The 21300-nt window shown below is 38.1% G+C and overlaps 1 protein-coding gene across 1 annotated transcript; it reads right to left on the reverse strand.

The window, feature by feature from the left end:
* Window positions 1-10488: 10488 nt before the first annotated feature.
* Window positions 10489-11841, reverse strand: LOC132043348 (uncharacterized; the record flags this gene model as incomplete). Its single annotated transcript, XM_059433854.1, has 3 exons — window positions 11493-11841; window positions 11102-11439; window positions 10489-11043 (listed from the first exon to the last, which is right to left on the reverse strand). Coding segments are annotated over exons 1-3 (1242 nt in total), but the record flags the coding sequence as incomplete, so codon positions are not given.
* Window positions 11842-21300: the final 9459 nt, after the last annotated feature.

The raw sequence follows: 21300 nt of genomic DNA on the forward strand, positions 1-21300 counted from the left end.
TAATCCCGAAACTAATTTCCGAAATTCCAATTTTGCCCTCGAGGCCATCTCCAATGTTCTCGTGTCGCTATTTTCCATAAGTAACAACATACACACCACATAAAGTCAAAGCATGGCCTTATTCTTACAAATCACAATTGTGTCCAAATTTTCCCGAATGTGCAAAAACACGGGATATAATAGTGAAAGTTGAAACACTTGGATTATATAAAGGAATAGGAAATGGGTCATGTATGTGGGAATAGTGTCACTCTTGAATAGATGTTTGGAATGAGTCATGATTCTTGATACATTATGAATATGATCATGTGATAAATGATATTGAGAACATGGAATAGACCTTGTAGATGAATGAACGGAATTGCGCGATATGACCATGAATATGGATGAATTGAAGTGAATTGACATATAAGGATAATATAGTTGAATAAAGGCTATTGTGAATATTATTATCGATGTTTGGGAGTTGATATATGATAAGGAGGAAGTTGTATAAATAAAGGAGATGTTGTCCGATTTTCTCTAGCTTTAGTCATGAATGTTAAGCTATCCATTCTCTAATGTTAGTATGCACTCTAATGATGGTAGAAACGTGAGCATTGAAGAAGCACGTGCAAGTGATAGAATAGTTGAACGGAAAGGTATGTAAGGCTAACCCTTCTTTTATAAGGCATGGTTCTTTGGCCAAATATCTATCCTTCTATGAGCCTACGATATTCTTCGATGATCCTATCTGTAAAAGCTACTAAGCTTATGATTCTCGATCTGATACGATTGTACTAAGTTCCTTATACGACGATTAATCCTCTAAGGATAGAATGTAATGAATGATGATAGTAAAAAGGATAAAGATATTTATGAGCTTATATGTATATGTACATAGGTGGCTATTGTGAACCCCGAGCTTAGATGGTGGGTAGAATATAGTGAATATGTATATATATATATATATGATGATGCGCGCGCGCCATTTTGCGGTTGGGTACGGATAACCCCGAGCCTTGGTAGATTTGGTATGACACCGAGCCTTGGTAGGAGCCGGCCCCTATGTGAAACATCGAACCTTCGTGGTTGGGTATGCTATATGAATACTATGTATATGACATCAATATGAGTACGAATATGTTAAGTATATGTAAGTGCTAAGTAAAGGCTATGTATATGAAATGTATATGATATAAACATGAGTATGATATGAATATGAATACATATACGAAAATGGATATGAAAGGTAAATGAGTACGGATATGGATGTATGTACACGGATATGCAATAGAAATGGAAAGGAAAGGCAAGGAACATGATCACAAAAGGTTGCATTTATCATCTAGTTCGGGTTCAAGATGTAGAAGCTGAACCGCCAACTCTTCAATCAGTTCCCGTAGTGAATGAATTTTCGGATGTGTTCCCGGAAGAGCTTCCAGGACTTCCTCTCGAGAGGGAGATTGATTTTGCTATTGGTGTGTTGCCAGACACTAAGCCTATATCTATTCCTCCTTATAGAGTGGCCCCCGCAGAATTGAAAGAGTTGAAGGAGCAATTGAAAGAGTTGCTTGAGAAAGGCTTTATTAGGCCTAGTTCATCCCCGTGGGGAGCACCCGTATTGTTTGTTCGGAAGAAAGATGGCTCCTTGAGAATGTGCATTGATTACCAGCAATCAAATAAGGTGACGATTAAGAATAAATATCCTCTTTAGAGGATTGATAACTTATTTGATCAATTACAAGGTGCCAAATGGTTTTCAAAGATAAATTTGAGATCCGAATATCATCAAGTGAGAGTTAGGGAGAAAGATATCCCTAAGACAGCCTTCCGAACGAGATATGACCATTTTGAGTTTCAGGTGATGTCATTTGGGCTAACTAATGCACCGGCAGTGTTTATGGATTTGATGAATGATGTGTTCAGGCCCTTCCTGGATTTGTTTGTGATTGTATTCATCGACGATATCTGGTGTATTCTAGATGCGAGGCGGAACATGCGGATCATTTCGCATCTTGTTCTTAGAGTCCTTCAAACTCGAGAATTGTTTACAAAATTTTCCAAGTGTGTGTTTTGGTTGAACTCAGTGACATTTCTGGGGCACATTATTTTAGCCGATGGTATTCGGGTAGATAGCCAAAAGATTGAGGCCATAAAGACTTGGCCAAAGCCCACAACTCCTACGGAGGTTCGTAGCTTTTTGGGCTTAGCAGGTTATTACCGGAGATTTGTTAAAAGTTTCTCTTCTATCTATGCACCACTCACAAATTAAGCTGACTCAGAAATTAGCAAGGTTCCAATGGACAGATGCTTGTGAACATAGTTTCCAAGAGCTAAAAGATAGATTGACTTCTGCACCAGTCTTGACACTTCCAAAGAGATTGGAAGGTTATGTTGTTTATTACGACGCTTCAGGCGTTAGGCTAGGCTGTGTATTGATGCAACATGGCAAGGTGATTGCGTATGCTTCAAGGCAATTACGAAAACATGAAAAGAATTATCCAACTCATGATCTAGAATTGGTGCAACGTGATTCGTTGCATTAAAAATATGCGGACATTACTTATATGGTGTCCATGTAGATATTTACACGGATCATAAAGCCTTGGTATATCTTGCGAGAAAGAGTTGAATTTACGGCAACGACGATGGTTGGAGTTGCTAAAAGATTATGATGTTGACATTCTATATCACCCCGAAAAGGCAAATGTTATGGCTGACGCTCTTAGCCGCAGATCCATGGGAAGTTTGTGTGATCTACGACCATAGAAAAGAGAAATGGCTCGTGAGCTCCAGCAGTTGGCTAGTCTAGGAGTTCGAGTAGTGGACTCAGGTAGCAGGGGAACTACTATCCAGGATTCAGCAGTTTCGTCGCTAGTAGCGGAAGTGAAAGAGCGACAATACGAAGATCCCATGCTAAAGCATTACAGAGATACACTCCCTCAGAAAGAGGAGTCATCATTCGAGATTATCGGAGACGGAGTTCTCCGATGTCGAGGCAGGTTATGTGTTCCTAATGTGACAAGTTTACGCCACCAAATATTGAGAGAAGCCCATTGTTCCCGTTATTCTATCCACCCCGGAGAAACGAAAATGTATCATGATCTTAAGTCTATATATTGGTGGAACGGGATGAAGAGAGATATAGCAGAATTTGTAGCTCAATGTCCGAATTGTCAACAAGTGAAAATCGAGCACCAAAAGTCGGGCGAATTGTTGCAAGCTATAGAAATCCCAACTTGGAAGTGGGAAGTGATTAACATGGACTTTATTACAGGCTTACCCCATTCTCGACGTAAGTATGATTCTATATGGGTGATTGTGGATAGACTCACGAAGTCAGCTCATTTCTTACCACTCAGAACGACGTATGTAGTAGATGATTATGCAAAGCTCTATGTTAAAGAGATAGTGCGACTTCATGGTGTTCCAGTATCTATTATCTCAAACAGAGGAACTCAGTTTACGACTAATTTTTGAAGTCCTTCCAAGAGGGTTTGGGGACTCGTGAGCCTTAGCACGGCGTTTTTCATTCCTGATGGACAAAATTTGAACATTACCATTCGGACTTTGAGGAAATGTTACGGGCATGTATGTTAGAATTTGGAGGTAATTGAGATGATCACTTACCCCTCATTGAGTTTGCTTACAATAATAGTTATCATTCTAGCATTCAAATGGCACCGTATGAAGCTTTATATGGGCAAAAATGTAGATCCCCAATTGGGTGGTTTGAAACAGAAGAGGCTAAATTGATAGGGCCAGATTTGGTCCAACAAGCCATAGAGAAAGTTAAGCTCATACGAGATCGGTTGTTAGCAGCCCAAAGTCGTCAAAAGTCCTATGCAGATAATCGCCGAAGGGGCTTAGAGTTCCAAATTAAAGATTGGGTATTCTTGAAAGTGTCGTCGATGAAGGGCGTTATGAGATTTGGCAAGAAGGGGAAGCTAAGTCCCCGGTACATTGGGCCTTATGAAATTGCGCAAGGTAGGAAAAGTGGCTTATGAATTAGATCTACCTCCTGATTTGGAGTCAGTTCATCAGGTTTTCCATGTCTCGATGCTTCGTAAATGTGTTGGAGATCCTACTAGGATCGTCCCATTAAATGATGTTCAAGTGACAGAAAAGTTAACTTATGAAAAAATACCCATTGCCATATTAGATAGGCAAGCACGGAGGCTTAGAAACAAAGAAGTGGCCTCAGTTAAGATTTTGTGAAGAAATAATAATCGAGAAGAGATGACATGGGAAGCGGAAGAAATCATGAAATTCAAATATCCGCACTTATTTCAGCCCCCGGAAGAGGGCCAAGATGAGACGTCAAGATCATAAGGTATGCATGTTTTCCTTTTTATATATTTGGGTTGTGTGTGGCCAAATTCCATTGCTATTATGTTGTGGCCCTATGAGGCATTATTATTATGGGTTGTTGTGACAGGATGGTAGTGCCATATTATAGGGGAAATTCTAGCGAAATTTTCGTAGAATTCCCAAGTGCTTAACATTCGAGGACGAATGTTCTTAAGGGGGGATAAATGTTACACCTCGGAAAATTTTCCGTTGATGCACAGTGAATGGGAGAACGAAGAGCACGAAGAGTATGGTATTTCAATAAGTAAATAATGACATTTGATGACCTTAAGTAAGATTCCAAAGACATTCGAGATAAGGGAAGAAAGTTGCCAAGAGAAGGCAAGGCATACGATAGGTATCGGACGAGAATTATGAGTAACAAGTTGATGATGACCTAATGATGTTATGGGGAAGAGTTATAACACCCCTTGGATTGTTAATGAAGTGATAAACAAGTGTTAAGAAGGTTCCAAAAGGATTGGAGATCAAACGAAACGACGGAAGACGACTTCGGTGAAACTGTGGGTTTCACGGCCACTTCCACAGACCGTGAACCTTATACAAACCGTGGAATGGTCCGTGGAAGTCCCAGCAGAGATGGTGGCTGGATGGTGGTGAACCACGACCAGAACCACGGACAACACAATGTTCCACGGACCGTGGAAGTCCCGACGGGCTGAATTGTTCCAAGTCTTTAAAGGTGATCCCCACTTCATTATTTCATTCCAACACTTCTCCACTTCTCTCTAAAGCCTCTAGAACATTCCATACATTTCATGAACACGAATCCAAGGGAAATCAAAGGTTCTTATCATCAAACCAAGTGAATCAAAAGTAAGAAACCCATTAAAGTTCATAAAAAACAAGGAATCCAAGTGAAGGAAAAACTAGGGTTTTTCCCAAGTGAGGTATTTGCACCCAAGGTTAAATCCTACACCATCTAAGGTAAGTTTTATGATATTTCCATGTTGTTTAAGGTATGTGAAAGTTGAAACACTTGGATTATATAAAGGAATAGGAAATGGGTCATGTATGTGGGAATAGTGTCACTCTTGAATAGATGTTTGGAATGAGTCATGATTCTTGATACATTATGAATATGATCATGTTATAAATGATATTGAGAACATGGAATAGACCTTGTATATGAATGAACGGAATTGTGTGATATGACCATGAATATGGATGAATTGAAGTGAATTGAGAAGTAAGGATAATATAGTTGAATAAAGGCTATTGTGATGATATTGTGAATATTATTATCGATGTTTGGGAGTTGATATATGATATGGAGGAAGTTGTATAAATAAAGGAGATGTTTGTCGATTTTCTCTAGCTTTAGTCATGAATGCTAAGCTATCCATTCTCTAATGTTAGTATGCACTCTAATGATGGTAGAAACGTGAGCATTGAAGAAGCACGTGCAAGTGATAGAATAGTTGAACGGAAAGGTATGTAAGGCTAACCCTTCTTTCATAAGGCATGGTTCTTTGGCCAAATATATATCCTTCTATGAGCCTACGATATTCTTCGATGATCCTATCTCTAAAAGCTACTAAGATTATGATTATCGATATGATACGATTGTACTAAGTTCCTTATACGACGATTAATCCTCTAAGGATAGAATGTAATGAATGATGATAGTAAAAAGGCTAAAGATATTTATGAGCTTATATGTGTATGTGCCCATGAGTGGCTATTGTGAACCCCGAGCTTATATGGCCGGGTATAATATAGTGAATATGTATATATATCTATATATGATGATGCACGCACACCACTGCAGTTGGGTACGGATAACCCTGAACCTTGGTAGGGCCAGTTATGACACTGATCCTTGGTAGGGCTAGCTATGTGAAACACCGAACCTTCGTGGTCGGGTATGCTATATGAATACTATGTATATGACATCAATATGAGTACAAATATGTTAAGTATATGTAAGTGCTAAGTAAAGGCTACATATATGCAATGGATATGATATAAATATGAGTATGATATGAATATGAATACGTATACGAAAGGTAAATGAGTACGGATATGGATGTATGTACACGGATACGCAATAGAAATGTAATGTCCCTATGGAAAGCAAGTAAGTGCTACGACCATGATACTATTATCTCCCATCCTATGTTATTTCATATGTTATCTATTATGCTTTCAAATTGATATTGATCATGCTTTACATACTCAGTACATTATTAAATGCGCGTCCTTTTTTGTTATGGACGCTGCGTCATGCCCGCAGGTGGCCAGGGAGACAGACTTGATCCATAGCTTCATTATTCAGGGACTACATAGCGGAGCTCCATTTCATTCGGAACCACAGCTTTTGGTATAAATTCTTTTGTCTACATATTCATGGGCACGGCGGGGTCCTGTCCCGCCTATATGATATGATGTATTCTTCTTAGTGGCTCGTAGACATGTGTGTATGGGTAGATGTGTTTGGCCTTGTGGGCCTATATGTTGGGATATTATTTTGTTAAGCCTCGTCGTCTTATGTACATTTATTCGGGCATAGTTGTTAATGTTGATGTAAACGAATTGTCGCCCAATGATATTAGAGTGACGATGAATGAAAAGCATGATTTAGCCAGGTGGCTCACCTAGATATGATGTGAAAGTATGTTAAGAGGTTCTCAGGTGGGTTAGCACCGGGTGCCCGTCGCGGCCCTCCGGTTGGGTCGTGACACAATTCAGCACTAAATTAGTCTCCTCGTAATGTTTAAGCACTCGACCTAGATGGTCCAGACAATCATCAAAACAATCACCTACCACAGAGAAATGATCCATAAAGACCTCAAGAAAGTCTTCCACCATATGAGAGAATATCGACATCATGCACTGCTGAAAGGTAGCCGGTGCATTGCAGAGACTGAAGGGCATCCTGCTGAAAGATAATGTCCCATAAGGACAAGTAAATGTCATCTTCTCTCGATCCTCAAGGGCGATGTTGATCTGATTGTAGCCCGAATACCCGTCTAGGAAGCAATAGTAAGATCACCCAGCCAGGTCAACGTACGATCAATAAAAGACATAGGGAAGTGATCCTTGCAAGTAGCAGTTTTAAGTTTGTGATAGTCCATGCAAACTCTCCAACCTGTCACAGTCCTCATCGAAATCAGCTTATTCTTTGCATTGGGCACCCAGCGCGATGCCGCCTTTTACGGAACATATTGCTTTGAGCTCGCCCATTTTAAATACGCAATCGGGTACACCACTCCAGCATCTAACCATTTGATGATTTCTTTCTTGACGACTTCTTGCATGTTCTCATTCAGTCTCCTTTAATGTTCCACACTAAACATTGTCCTCTTCTAGCTTGGATTTTATTCTCACGGATCCCGAAGGAATCCTTGAGATATGCCGTTATGGTCCCGATAGCACGCTATACTCACGCAATATCTCCACAAACCTCTCGATCTTCTTCTCGATCAACAATGGTAAAACAATCTTTGGTAACGTATTATTTGGACCAAGGGAACTCATACTTCAAATGTGATGGGAGGTACATAAGCTCGAAGCCGGTGGCTCAACGATAGAAGGCTTATTTGAAGGAGTTGTTCTATTTTCCAGATCAAGAGTAAGCTTCTTTGGGTGGTAAGAATATGAGACCAACCCAACAAGCGAATTAACTGGCACAACCCAAACCGATGGGCCGTAACAAGTGCCCGACCATTGCTGGCCAAGCACTTCTATGCTTGCATTTACTTCTCCTTGTTTGTCTGGGCCATACTGACTGCATTGTGCTATCTTTGTCTCCCGAACAATCAATATAAAAGACATCGTACCGGGAACTCACGGCCAATGCATACATATAGACATAAGCATTGAGAGTAACAACGTAAGCCGATTTGGTCGCTACATATATATTGTACAACAAAATGAGCGCCGACGAGGCTGCATAATATCATGGCTACATATTGCTGTCTACAGACCTCTATGGAGTAAAAACTGTAGAAATGAAAGGACAAGGCCCTGCCGTACCCATATATGTACGTAACCGAATAGCGTACCAAAGGGAAGCTCCCAGATCAATGGAGCGTACCGACTACGGCGGGGAGGTCCTCACGCTATGAATCGTCGGGCGGCTGCGATCTGGGCATGAAGCGGCGTCCACAAGAAGGGACGCCTTGATACGAGCAATGTACTGAGTATGTAAGGCATGAATAGTAACATAGTAAGGGATGTAAAGTATGAGCAATAACAGAATGGAAAGATAGAGCATATCGTGAGATAAAAGAATAACCTGTACATGTGAGTGCCTCTTAGGGCGGATGCCATGCATGCTAGCGTTCTTTTGAAAAACATTTTTGTTTATATATACGAGAAAATATCTTGGGCGTCGGCTTCGATCCATTTAACCACATATGTCCCGCGTCGGGATGATAAGTTACACCAGGCGATCGGTGGCCATGCGTCTATAGCGCCACTCCCTTTTTCCCCATTTCCCCATACACATATACATATACATATACATATATCATATAAGCAGCATGCAGGAGAGCCCAAGGAAAGTTATGTCTCTATCGGAGTGACGTAAGGTCGGTAACCTCCGATTATATTATGGAATAATCATGGTCGCTTTTTCTTACCTTGAAGGAACAATTATTATAAGGTGAAACTATCAATGAAGAATAACATCAAGAGAAAACATAGAATAGGATCATAAATCTCATAAGGCATCAATTCATATACTTTGGAATCTTTAAAAATAGTCATCATCCATGAATAAACTTGAGGGATCAAGAAAAAGCTCAACATTCTTATATCGTTATTGAAATCATAACTTGGAACCTTTAAACATGAAATCATCCTCATCATAGTCATCATAGGAAAATATTCTCATCTTTGACATCATCGTTGTCATTGTAAAACATATCCATCGTTGAAATTATCATAAAAGCTTACGGAGTCATAAACCTCCGTTTTGGAAAAATACTGACATTTTGGAAAGCATTTATGAGTTATCGGGAAAAGGAATCATGCCTTGGAATCATAGACTTCTAACTTTTGAAAACAACGAAGTTATGGAAGCATTTATGAAATCGTAACATAGGAGTCATGCCTTTGAAAGAAAGGGACAAGCTTTAACATACCTTTCTGGTCGCCTTAACTTTAACTATTCAACGCTTGGCCTCCTGACTCCGTAAATCTATATTCAAGAAAATTTATACTATTGTTAGACTCTATCTTCATAGGCTTTGTCTTAAGCCCTCAAACTAACTCTTTTTAGAATGTACGCGAAATTTCATAAAGATCTCCCCTGTTTATATGCCTGGCTCCGAAATTATAATTCGGCGGCCAACAACAACAACAATGACAATAACATCATTTCCAACACCAATATGTACCATAAAACATCCACGATGTTTCCCGATTACAACCAACCAACTCGCTACGGAATTATTTAACGACTTTATCGCCGTAAATAAACCAAAATTAACATTAATAATAGGAGATTCATACCTTATTCTTGTTAAAACAGAGATATCTTCAATATCCACATTGAATCCACCGCAAAACCATACTAGAATCACATCCATGCGTTTATCCGAGCTTCGATTAATACTCCGTCGCTTGAAAATTGCTCACTTTGTGATCCCCTCTCTCTCTCTCTTCAATTTTCTGGAAATTTCTGGGCAAATCTGGTGAAAAAAAGGGGTTTTACCCTTTATATAGGGTCAAATTCGGGTCGGGGTCACTGTAGCAATTTACTGTAGCAGTACTGTAGCACACGTTTCTGCTCCGTCAGCCGAACTTGTAACGTCCATAATTCTCTACTCCAATGTCCGCTCGATGAGCAGTTTATTGCGTTAGAAACTAGACTCGACGAACTTCATTTTAGGCTTTTGTTTCACATCAAAACACTTCATATGCTAAGAGATATTCGTTCCCCAAGTTGGACCAAAATTTTCACACAAAACATTACCCATCCTTTCTCCAAAGTTGTACTACTTCATTTCTTCCGCTCATTTCCTTATAAAACCTTTCGGTATACCTTATATACATCCTTCACTTATTAAATATACTTAATAATGCTTGCTCCTTATATTCCAAAGTGGTTTTACTTAACCCCAACTCAACGTACTTATGTTTCAAATTTGATAAGTGTTCTTCGAAGATTCGGGGTGTAACATTAACCATATCCACATAACTTTCCATGTGTTCAGCATCAAAATATACAAGAATCGCAGCAAGAGCTACTCCCAAACTTTTCTCTTCCATCTTGAATTCCACAGCTTCATCAACAACATCAAAAGAATCAATCACTGAAATGCTCTCATAAGCACTTGGTAACTTCATCCCCTTACTTGCCTGAAAAATAACTTCCTCATCATTGACTCGGAATTTTACTTCATTCTTCTCCGAATCCATCAGAGCTCTTCCCGTAGCAAGGAAAGGTCTCCCCAGAATAATAGGAATGTCCCTATTAACAGCATAGTCAAGAATCACAAAATCAGCGGGCAGCATAAATTTACCAACCCGTATAAGAACATCATCTTCCACTTCAACCGGCCTCTTAATAGATCTATTAGCTATCTGTGATCTCATAGTAGACGGCCTTGGCATCCCCAAACTTGATTGCTTGTAGATAGCAAGTGGCATCAAATTTATACTTGCCTCGTTATCACACAGAGCACGAGCAAAATTGTGGTACCCAACAGAACAAGAAATGGTGAACGCCCCAAGATCTCCCTTTTTTTGGACGTTACAATTGTTGAAATAATGAAACTCACAGTGGAATCAGACTCACAGTTTCATGTTGTACCAACTTTTTCTTGGTCATCAGATCTTTCAAGTACTTGGAAAAACTGGGCATATCCTTGATAGCATCCAAAAATGGAAAGTTCAGAGATAACTGCTTCAGCTGATCATAAAATTTCTCGAACTTCGTGTCTTCCTTCTTCTTCACCAACCGTTGAGGAAAAAGAGGTTTAGATTTGAAAAGATGAGTCAAAGGGCGGAGAGCCCCTTTTACAGCCTGCTTACTCTTATCATCAGCCACCTTCGAACTTTCTAGAATATCAGCAACTTTCTCTTTACTAGGAAGCTCATCATTAATAATTGGTGCATCAAACTGCACTTCTTCTTCTTCATTAATTGGCTCGAGAAACAACCTTTTTTCAGCACTTTGTGTATTTTACCACTCCGAGTACTAATAGCATACACACAGTCAATACCACCTCCCCCATTCTTCGGATGCTGAATAGTGTCACTCGGGAGTCTTCCCTTTTTAGGAGGGTACTGCTCTCTAGAAGTATCACGCATCTGCGACTCGAGCTTTTGAATAGCCACTATCTCTGTTAGCCCGGATAACATCTTTTCAGACTTGGTTTGTTTTGCTAGAACCTTCTCAAGCATTGCCTCAACCCTCGAACTACCTTGATCATTTGATTGAGATGCTGTCAAGAAGATGCCAGTCTTGCCAAGTACTTGAAAGACCTGATGACTAAGAAGAAGTTGGTGCAACATGAAACTGTGAGTCAGATTCATACTGTGAGTTTCATTATTTCAACAACTATTGTCCAAAAAAAAGGAGATCTTGGGGCGTTCACCATTTCTTGTTTTGTTGGATACCCCAATTTTGCTCATGCTCTGTGTGATAACGAGGCGAGTATAAATTTGATGGCACTGATTACAAGACCGTACCAATAAGTTAGCATCATGAAATAGCAAGATCTCAAGTGGCATCGAATTTATACTCGCCTCATTATCACACAGAGCACGAGCAAAATTATGGTACCCAATAGAACAAGAAATGGTGAACATCCCAAGATCTCCCTTTTTTTTGGACAGTAGTTATTGAAATAATGAAACTCACAATGTGAATCAGACTCACAGTTTCATGTTGCACCAACTTCTTCTTGGTCATCAGGTCTTTCAAGTACTTGGCAAAACTGGCATCTTCTACAGATATTCTTTAAATCTCTCCCAAGCTTTGTATAATTGTTCCCCCAGATGCTGCTTGAATTCATAGATTTTGTCACAGTTCTCAGCCTTCTTGCTAGGAGGATACCACATCTCTGCCTATGTAGTAATAGAATTCTGGGGTAGCTTCTTGAACCAAGTTTTTGCTTCTCCAGCTAAGGAGCATTTGAAAAACCTTAGCCGAATAGCATCTTGTGACACATTCTTTTGGATGTTATGAGCACATACATCCATAAAGTTCTGCAAATGTCGTTGATGATCGTTCTCGGTAGAGTTCTGAAAGTAGTCGTCAAGCTTCAAAACTCAAGAGAGAGAGGAGTCAATTTTGACACTTGTGGCTCCAACCCGAGGCTAAACAATAGCAGATGCATAGTCCTTCTCAGTAATAAGATCAGCAAATACATTCTCCTCATTCGCATCATTCGCGGGATCATTTAATTGACCACCCTAGTTACCAGCTGCTGCACATTGGTTTCGCTGATTCTGATTCATGTTCACCTAGTTCACAAGGAATAGCAAACAAGGTGTGATGGAATCAGAAAAAGACTTCAATCAAAGCAAACACTATTTAGTAATTTCAAAACCGTATTCCCCGGCAATGGCGCCAAAATTTGATACGCTCAAATTACACCTTTTTTTAGCGTAAAGAGGACGATGTCAAATATAGTAACCCCATAAGGTTAGGGTTGAATCCCATAGGGAATATGGTGTGAAAAGGTACTAAAATCGTAGAATGCTTTGTTTAGGTCTAATGTCTTACTCCGATTGATTTGTAGAAAGTTGGTTGTTTATGACTAATCGCTACTAATTACTTTGGATTGTAATATATGGTAAAACAAACCAAGGTTGTGTCCCCACCAGATGAATGCAATGCTTAGGGTTCTAATATGATTACTTCTAATGGAGCGTTATATGAGTGCACTTAATCTCGAATGGAGTTCCTAATATTTCCCAATAGTTAAGAAAAATATCTCTTTATGATTTTTCCAAATATAAAAGAGTTTATATGAAGAACGATCAAATATGCCAAGTAAATTCCTCTTTTTCCTACGTGAATTTATTAAACAAGGTTTAAAGCCCTGAATTTTTGTTATTAGTTCTTACCAAACCCTAATTATTTTCCCAAATAAATCAAGATTTATGGCGTAAGCCAATGTTTGCAACCATCAACTAACAATGAATAATGAAGAACTAACAAACCCTAACAATCCATTATGCATATATCACAACTAGAAACCCATGCGCAAAACACCCATCCTTGGGTCCACAACCTTAGTAGGGAATTTAGCTACTCATAGAATTGATAAAAATGCAAGACATTGTAATTGTAATTGTTGTTTGAACTTACAAAGAGAATTGAAGATAAACGAAAGTAGAATAGTCTTGAAACTCTTAAAAAGTACTAAGAACTCAAAAGTGCTCATACAAGTCTTAAACTCAAGATGTCTGAAAATTAAAACCTAATCAGGTATTTATACAAGTCAAAAACTCGGAATTAATAAACTAGTCCTGTCCCAGGTCGACTTGCAACTTGACGGACCGTCTTTGCACATTGACGGTACCGTCGAGCAATGACGGTGCATCTTGATGGTCTGATGACAAAAATCATGCTGCAGAACCTCAACCGTTGATGCACATCAACGGACCGTCGATCATGTTGACGGTCCGTCAACCTTCCTGTCCTTTTGCATCAATTTTGCACAGTCTCTGAATTTTCACTCAGGGCAGATTGACGACATACTTGACGGACCATTGAGCAAGTTGACGGTCCGTACAAGTGCATAGCAGTGCCTTATCTTCAAAATTCCTTGTTTTCAACTGTTTTTACATTCCAACTTCTAAATACATGCAACATACACAAAACACATCAAACGGACAAAAACTTACTTGAAAACAAGTAAAACTTAAAGTTAAAAAGCATCAAATGTGCCATAATTTCATGGTACATCGGACTTATATTTTTTATCAATATTTCTTGAATTTCGGATTCAAACCCAAAATTTATATGAATGTAAACTAATAAAATTCAAATACCACTTCCAGTCATCTTTTTGTCCATAAATTTACAACAACATACCCGGTTGTATTCCCAGAAGTGGAATTCGGGGAGGGTAGAGTGTACGCAGATAGAGTGGTTATTTCCAGAAGACCATCTGCTCGAGTAACACATAACAAGGTAATATGGAAAAGGAAATACAGAAGTAAAAATGCATAGCAAATAATAGAGAAAGCATAAATAATACAACTAAATTTTTGTGGATAAATATACTTGAGAAAGAAGAATACATTCCGGAAAAAGCGCCACAAGGAGCAGAAGCACAGAAGAAGCCTTTGTTAGTGTATAAGTCGACTTCTACAGTTGGAATCCCTCTATTATCTAGAATTTTCCTTATTTTCACCTACGTTATCACTGAAGGTACCGCTTTCCTTATGTGATTTGACTGTAACGTAAATCATACAAACATTGTTACTACCCGAAACAAATATAGCAGAAAATGAAAGAGGGGGAGTATAGAATACATACAATGAAGAGAATGGGTTGAGGAGAGAGATTTCATTGTATATATATAATTTTACAAATGAACTCCTATTCATAGGAGACAAATGCTTGATGCCCAAGCAATTTATCTTGATGGCCGAGGAGTAAGGGTAGCTTGGTGGCCAAGTTCCCTTGGCCAAGGAATCTTGCCATCCAAGTTTACTTGAGGACATCAAATTTACAATGCTCCCCCTTAGATGTCCATTAATTAGATGATGTGCCTCGTTAAAATATTATTAGGAAAAATCCTGTGGGAAAAAGTCCTAATGAAGAGAAAAGAGTACACATATGTAGTACTCCCTCCATTCCATAATAAGTGGTGTTTTTAGCTTATGCACACCCCTTAAGAAATTGCTTACTCCTAGAAAATTATGAGTTTTTTTACTAATCTTACCCCTAATTAATGTCTAGAAAAAGAAAAGCTATTTAATGATTCTTGATTATAAATAAGGTAAGTTTGGAAGAATAAGATCAATTTCTTCTTGAAATCCCAAAATGCCTCTTATTTTGAAACAAAATGAAAAGCTTAAAACACCATTTATTATGGAATGGGGGCAGAAATACGCATTAAGAGCTGCCTCATTAAAAACCTTACCAGGAAAACCCAATGGGACGAAACCTTGGTTAAGGAAAAAAGAATACAACGTGTATTTACTCCCCCAGATGAATACCAAACTTTAGATGTCAAGGTCTTCACATTCTAATCTTGAATATCATTTTCTCAAGAGTTGACGTTAGCAAAGATTTGGTGGACAAATCTGTCACGACTCAACCAGAGGGCCATGACGGGCACCCGGAGCTAACCCGCCGAGCACCTCCGAACATACATCTCATAATCATTTCTAGGTGGACCACAAAGACAGCTCATGGTTATCACAATCTGTAAGGGCATATATCACAAGATAAAGACACATCGCTATATAACTATCAGTAACTATGTCCATAAACATAGGACAACAAGGCTACCAAAATATAATGCAACAATATGAACTGATGACGATACGAGACTTCTAGCTACACATATCTGTCTTCGAGCCTCTATGTATAATACAGGAATCCGTGAAGATGGGGCAGGACTCCGCCATGCCCAAGTATATATATACACAAGAGTAGTACCAATAATGCGACTCAAGCAATCGGAGCGCTTTTGAAATTTCACCGATGAAGCTCTAAGGGTCCGGTCCGTCTACTTATCTACCCAGGCATGAATACGTCCACAAGAAAGGACGTCGGATGAATAATGTACCGAGTATGTAAGGCATGAGATCAACGTGTACATAAGAATCATGGAAAAACATCTGAGACATGCCAGTGAGTTTGTGAATCTGAATGAATCCGTACGATTGTATATCAGGAAACATATATATATATATATATATATATATATATATATATATATATATATAGAAACGCCACAATATAGGCCATATCGTCACCCCCTGTCAAATGTGCCATATATATATACATGAACGCCACAACATAGGCCACATCGTCACCCCCTGTCAAATGTGCCTTATATATATATATATATATATATATATATATATATATATATATATATATATATATACATGAACGCCACAACATAGGCCACATCGTCACCCCTATCAAATGTGCCATATATATATATATATATATATATATATATATATATATATATATATATATATATATATATATATATATATATATAACGCCACAACATAGGCCACATCGTCACCCCCACGTCAAATGCGCCTTTATATATATATATATATGAAGAATGAGAATAAGGGCAATGCATAAGTAAAATGAAATAACAGGACTCGGTAATATCACAAAATAGCTATATACATATATTATATTCATAGCATGCATGAGAGCCCAAATAAAAGCTACTACTTTATCAGAGTGACATAAGGTCGGTAACCTCCGATTTATATTATGGAACAATCATTATCGCTATATTTCACCTTGAAGGAAAAATTATCATAAGGTGAGATCAACAATAATGAATGAAATCAAGAAAATCCTAAAATAAACTCAATAATCTCATAATATGTCACACCCCAATTCTGATGGGGCATGATGGGCACCTGACCCTCACTTAGAGCCGAGCGAACCCGCTGGTTCTCATTATACTCATAATCTTACTGGACTCTTAATCATGAAATGATATGCATAATGAAAGCTTTTCAAAACATTTTTTTTGTCTTTCTTAACTCATGTAAAAATCTGTAATAATATGAATCCGTAAAGTAATGCATAATGCTACATCGACTTGTATAGCTGCCTACAAGGCTAATGTACTGTATACATGACTCTGTATGCAAAAGTCTCTAACATAAGATATGATATCAAAATCTAAGTTGGGACAGGACCCCAACATACCTATAATGTGCATGACTCAGCTCATAAGGACATACTCCGACGCGGTATTACTCTGAATCGAATGGAGTCTACCAATTCAGCTAATAGCCTGGAACTTCCTATAGTCCAACTCCTGGATAACTTTCCTGCAAAGCAATATGGGGTTGTGTGGCATGAGACACAGTGCCCCCAGGCAAAGGGACGTCAATACGGATAATGTACTGAGTATGTAAAGCATCAGCAATAGCATAATGAAAGCATATGAGATAACATAGTATGGACGAGTTATGAAATGAAAGAGCTAGGTATACCTCTAGCAATGTTCGTTATACTTACTTATCCTCTTTCTACTGGGAACTTCCTTTTCATACATTTGAACACATAGTAGTATCATACCCGACCATAGAGGTTCGGTGTCTTACGTACCCAGCCATAATACAGCTTGGTGTTATACATACCTGGCCCTACCAAGGCTCAGTGTTATCCGTACCCAACTGCAGTGGTGTGCGCGCAATAGATATCATACCCGGCCATATAGGCTCGGTGTCACAACATAGCATTCATAGATTTACTACATACATATGCATCTGAGAGAAGAATTTCAACACTGTCGGAGTGACACAAAGTGTTATACCCCGTATATTTATACGTCGAATTATTCGCAAGCAAATTGAGTCAAGATTAAAGGCAGAATCATTTTCTTTCGGACAAAAGGTAGAAACCTTTAATTTTCAATTTTAATTAAAACATAAATTGTTTATAAATTTTATTTAGTATAGAAATATTATTGGAGATTGGAGATTAATTATTTGTGATTAGATTATTAAGCAAGAATTAGTGATTAATTAAAATTAATTACCAAAGTGGGCCCCACCCGATTTTTAATTAAAAAAAGGGGGGGGGGGGGAGAGAGAATGGTGCCACATAGGAGGGCATTTTTAGGGCTCAAAGAATTCATAGATAAGTCACCAAAAGTGACTTAATGAATCATTTTCCATACAATCTTGAACAAAAGAAAAAATATATATGCATAACCATGGCAGCCATGGTTTTTAAGAAATTTTTTTTTGCTTCTTGTTGTTGGTTGAGTTTCAATTGAATTATGAGTTCAAGGAAGTGATAGCAACGTTGGGTATTAGATTGCGGAAGAAGAAATTGTGAAATCGGAACAACTGAGCATACAAATTTCTCCGAGGCAATTGTGGTAAGATTTTCCTATTTTATGGTGCAGTTGTGTTAATAATGTTGTAATGAAATTATTAAAGTTGAATTGGACGAAATCAGAAGTAAGAAAATACATGAAATTGTTATTATAAGAAAATACATGAAATTGTTATTATGTGAAATCGTGGGTTGAAATGAATTTAGAATTGTTATGGGCTGGATTGTTAGAATTTTATATGTATATCGCTGTTGTTGGTATTTTTGTGACAACAGGAGAATGATTGGAAATTTGGGTTAAGCAAATATATAGGGGAAATGCTACCCGATTTTCGTTAAGCCCTTAACTAATGGAAAACCCTAAACGAGGATGTATAGGTTAAAGAACAAGTTCTATAAAGCGATGAGCTACGGATTTACAAACTAGAAAGTATAGTTACTGACAATAACATTACCTTTATGTTAAATAGCCTAAAAAGAGCGACAAAGCGAATGGTTTTGCGATTAGTCGTCAACAGGTATGTAAAGCCTATCCCTTCTTTCTTTTGGCATGTCCTAGACTTAAGTGATAAATGATATGAGCTTTGGGGTAATTCTATTCATAGACTTTGGATGTGATCTATAATTCTTATTTACTTCTTGATGTTAGAACTCTCGAGTGATTGAGCCTCCTTTTTCAAAATTTTCTGCATCGTACGTTGGACACTAGTCGATATACATCCGTTCTATTCTTAGGAACTTTATGATAATCAGATCGGACTCCTATAAGATGTTTCATACTTTATTGACATATGAATATGATTTCTAATGTCCTTTTGATATACTTTATGATAGCATTCGAGAGTTAGTTAAGATGTCCCGAGTAACACTCGAATAGTATTTGATATAACTATTGTCCTGATTTTTAAATGATAGCTCGTATTGATTATTCTATTGAGTCTTGGAAAATGTTTTAATTGCATATGGTTGCTCACTACTCCACTCGTGCAAGTCTCAATATGTCCTTCACTGAGTCCCGGGCCAGGACACGTTTTCGTGCACAGATCCACTGCATTGTTCACCGAGTTCCTCACTAGAGGGCCGGGACACATTATATGTATATGTATATGATGATATGATGACATGATGATATGATGATACGGGATATTATGGCGCTGTGATGGCATATGATGATTTTATTTACCGAGTCCCTCACTAGAGGGCCGGGACACGTTATATATATACATATGTATAGGATGATTTTCTAATTTTGTCACTCAGTCCCATAACGAGTTGGGTATGATATTGATACGCATGATTCATGTTTTCAAGAGCGTTAAACCTTGTGGTTTTCTGGTTATTGTACTAGTTTTCTATACTCCTTATTTCGCATGATCACATTTCTTGTATTTCATGCTTACATGCCATATTCCATACTGGCCCCACTCTTTCGGGGGCCGCGTTCCCGTTATGTACTGAGATACTAGCTTTAGTGATCCAAATGACTTAGGATTTCTATTAAGCTATCTTGGAGTGCTCCGTTGTCCCTTGAGCCAGATTTTAAGGCGTATCTCTTATTGTATATATGTGTTTATCTGTGGCACGGCGGGATTTTTGTCCCGTCATATGATATCTTTGTTGTTACTCTTAGAGGTACGTAGACATATTAAGGTTGTATATAGTTACTTAGTTCGCATGTATGACTTATGTTTTAGGGGCGTTCCATTCTGGTTTCGTTTGACCGACTACGTATGTATATCTTGAGCTATTGTGTGTAGTGAGCCTTGTCGGCCTACGTGATATATATATATATATATATATATATATATATATATATATATATATGTTTTGGAAGCCGTGTGTTATGATAGCCTTGTTGACTCGTGTATGGCTGGGACGTTTCTTTATATTATAATAGCTCACGGATTGATGTACGATGTTAGCTACGTTGAAAGTTGTAACTCCTCAGGAGACAGGTTGCTATGATACGTCTATATATGCGACAGTTTTGAGATGACATCTTGCCCTTTTTATATATGAGTTCCTTATCATGCTAGTGTGGACTGATTATAGCTAACAGGTGTGTATGCGAGTGTCCAGCTCGGACACTAGTCATGGCCTACGGGGTTGGGTCGTGACACAAAGTCTATAATCTCCCAATTTCTATTATTGAATCACCATCATCTTTATCGTCATCACTATTATCATTATCATCATCATCATCATTATCACTATTATCATTATCATTATCACTATTAGTGTCGTCATCATTATCATTATCCCTATTACCATTAACATCATCACTATTAGGAGCTTTTACCAAAGTATCTCAAGAACATTGTAAGTTATGAGCTTCTAGCGTCTCTAAGTTTTGGACGTTTTGGATATCTTGGATGGCATCTCTAGCATTGAACTCATCATTATAATCATTATCATTATCATCACAAGAAACATTGTCAACAATATCAAGAAAATCTCGAGGGTCATGAGCTTACAACCTTTATAAGAATAAGAATAGCGTGAATATCTGTTATAGGCATAAAAATGAGGAAAACATGCCTTTAGAAGAAGGGTTAGCTTTACATACCTCTCTATCTCCTAACTCTATCGACTAAATGGTTCCTTGGAAATAATTTATCTTCACATCCAAGAGAATCGTGCTAGATTAGATAGTTGATAATATACTCAAACTTAAGCTAGAGCTAATAAAAAATTGGGCAGCATCTCCTTTGTTTATAAGACTTCCTCCATATAATGTAAAAACCCCCCAAACATCAATAACAACATTCATAATACCATAATCAATAGCTTCGACAAGTTCGACATTATTCAATTCTCAAAATTTCCTTTCAAGGTCATCCATAGCCATGGCCATAAAATAATACCACATTCTTCCTCATATAATGTTTCTCCAATATTCTTAATATGATTTATAACAAAATTATACTTATACTATCTCAAGAATTATGGTTGATGTCAAACTACTATTCCCCTTT

This window comes from Lycium ferocissimum, unplaced genomic scaffold, assembly GCF_029784015.1.
Source record: "Lycium ferocissimum isolate CSIRO_LF1 unplaced genomic scaffold, AGI_CSIRO_Lferr_CH_V1 ctg23236, whole genome shotgun sequence".
NCBI lineage: Eukaryota > Viridiplantae > Streptophyta > Magnoliopsida > Solanales > Solanaceae > Lycium > Lycium ferocissimum.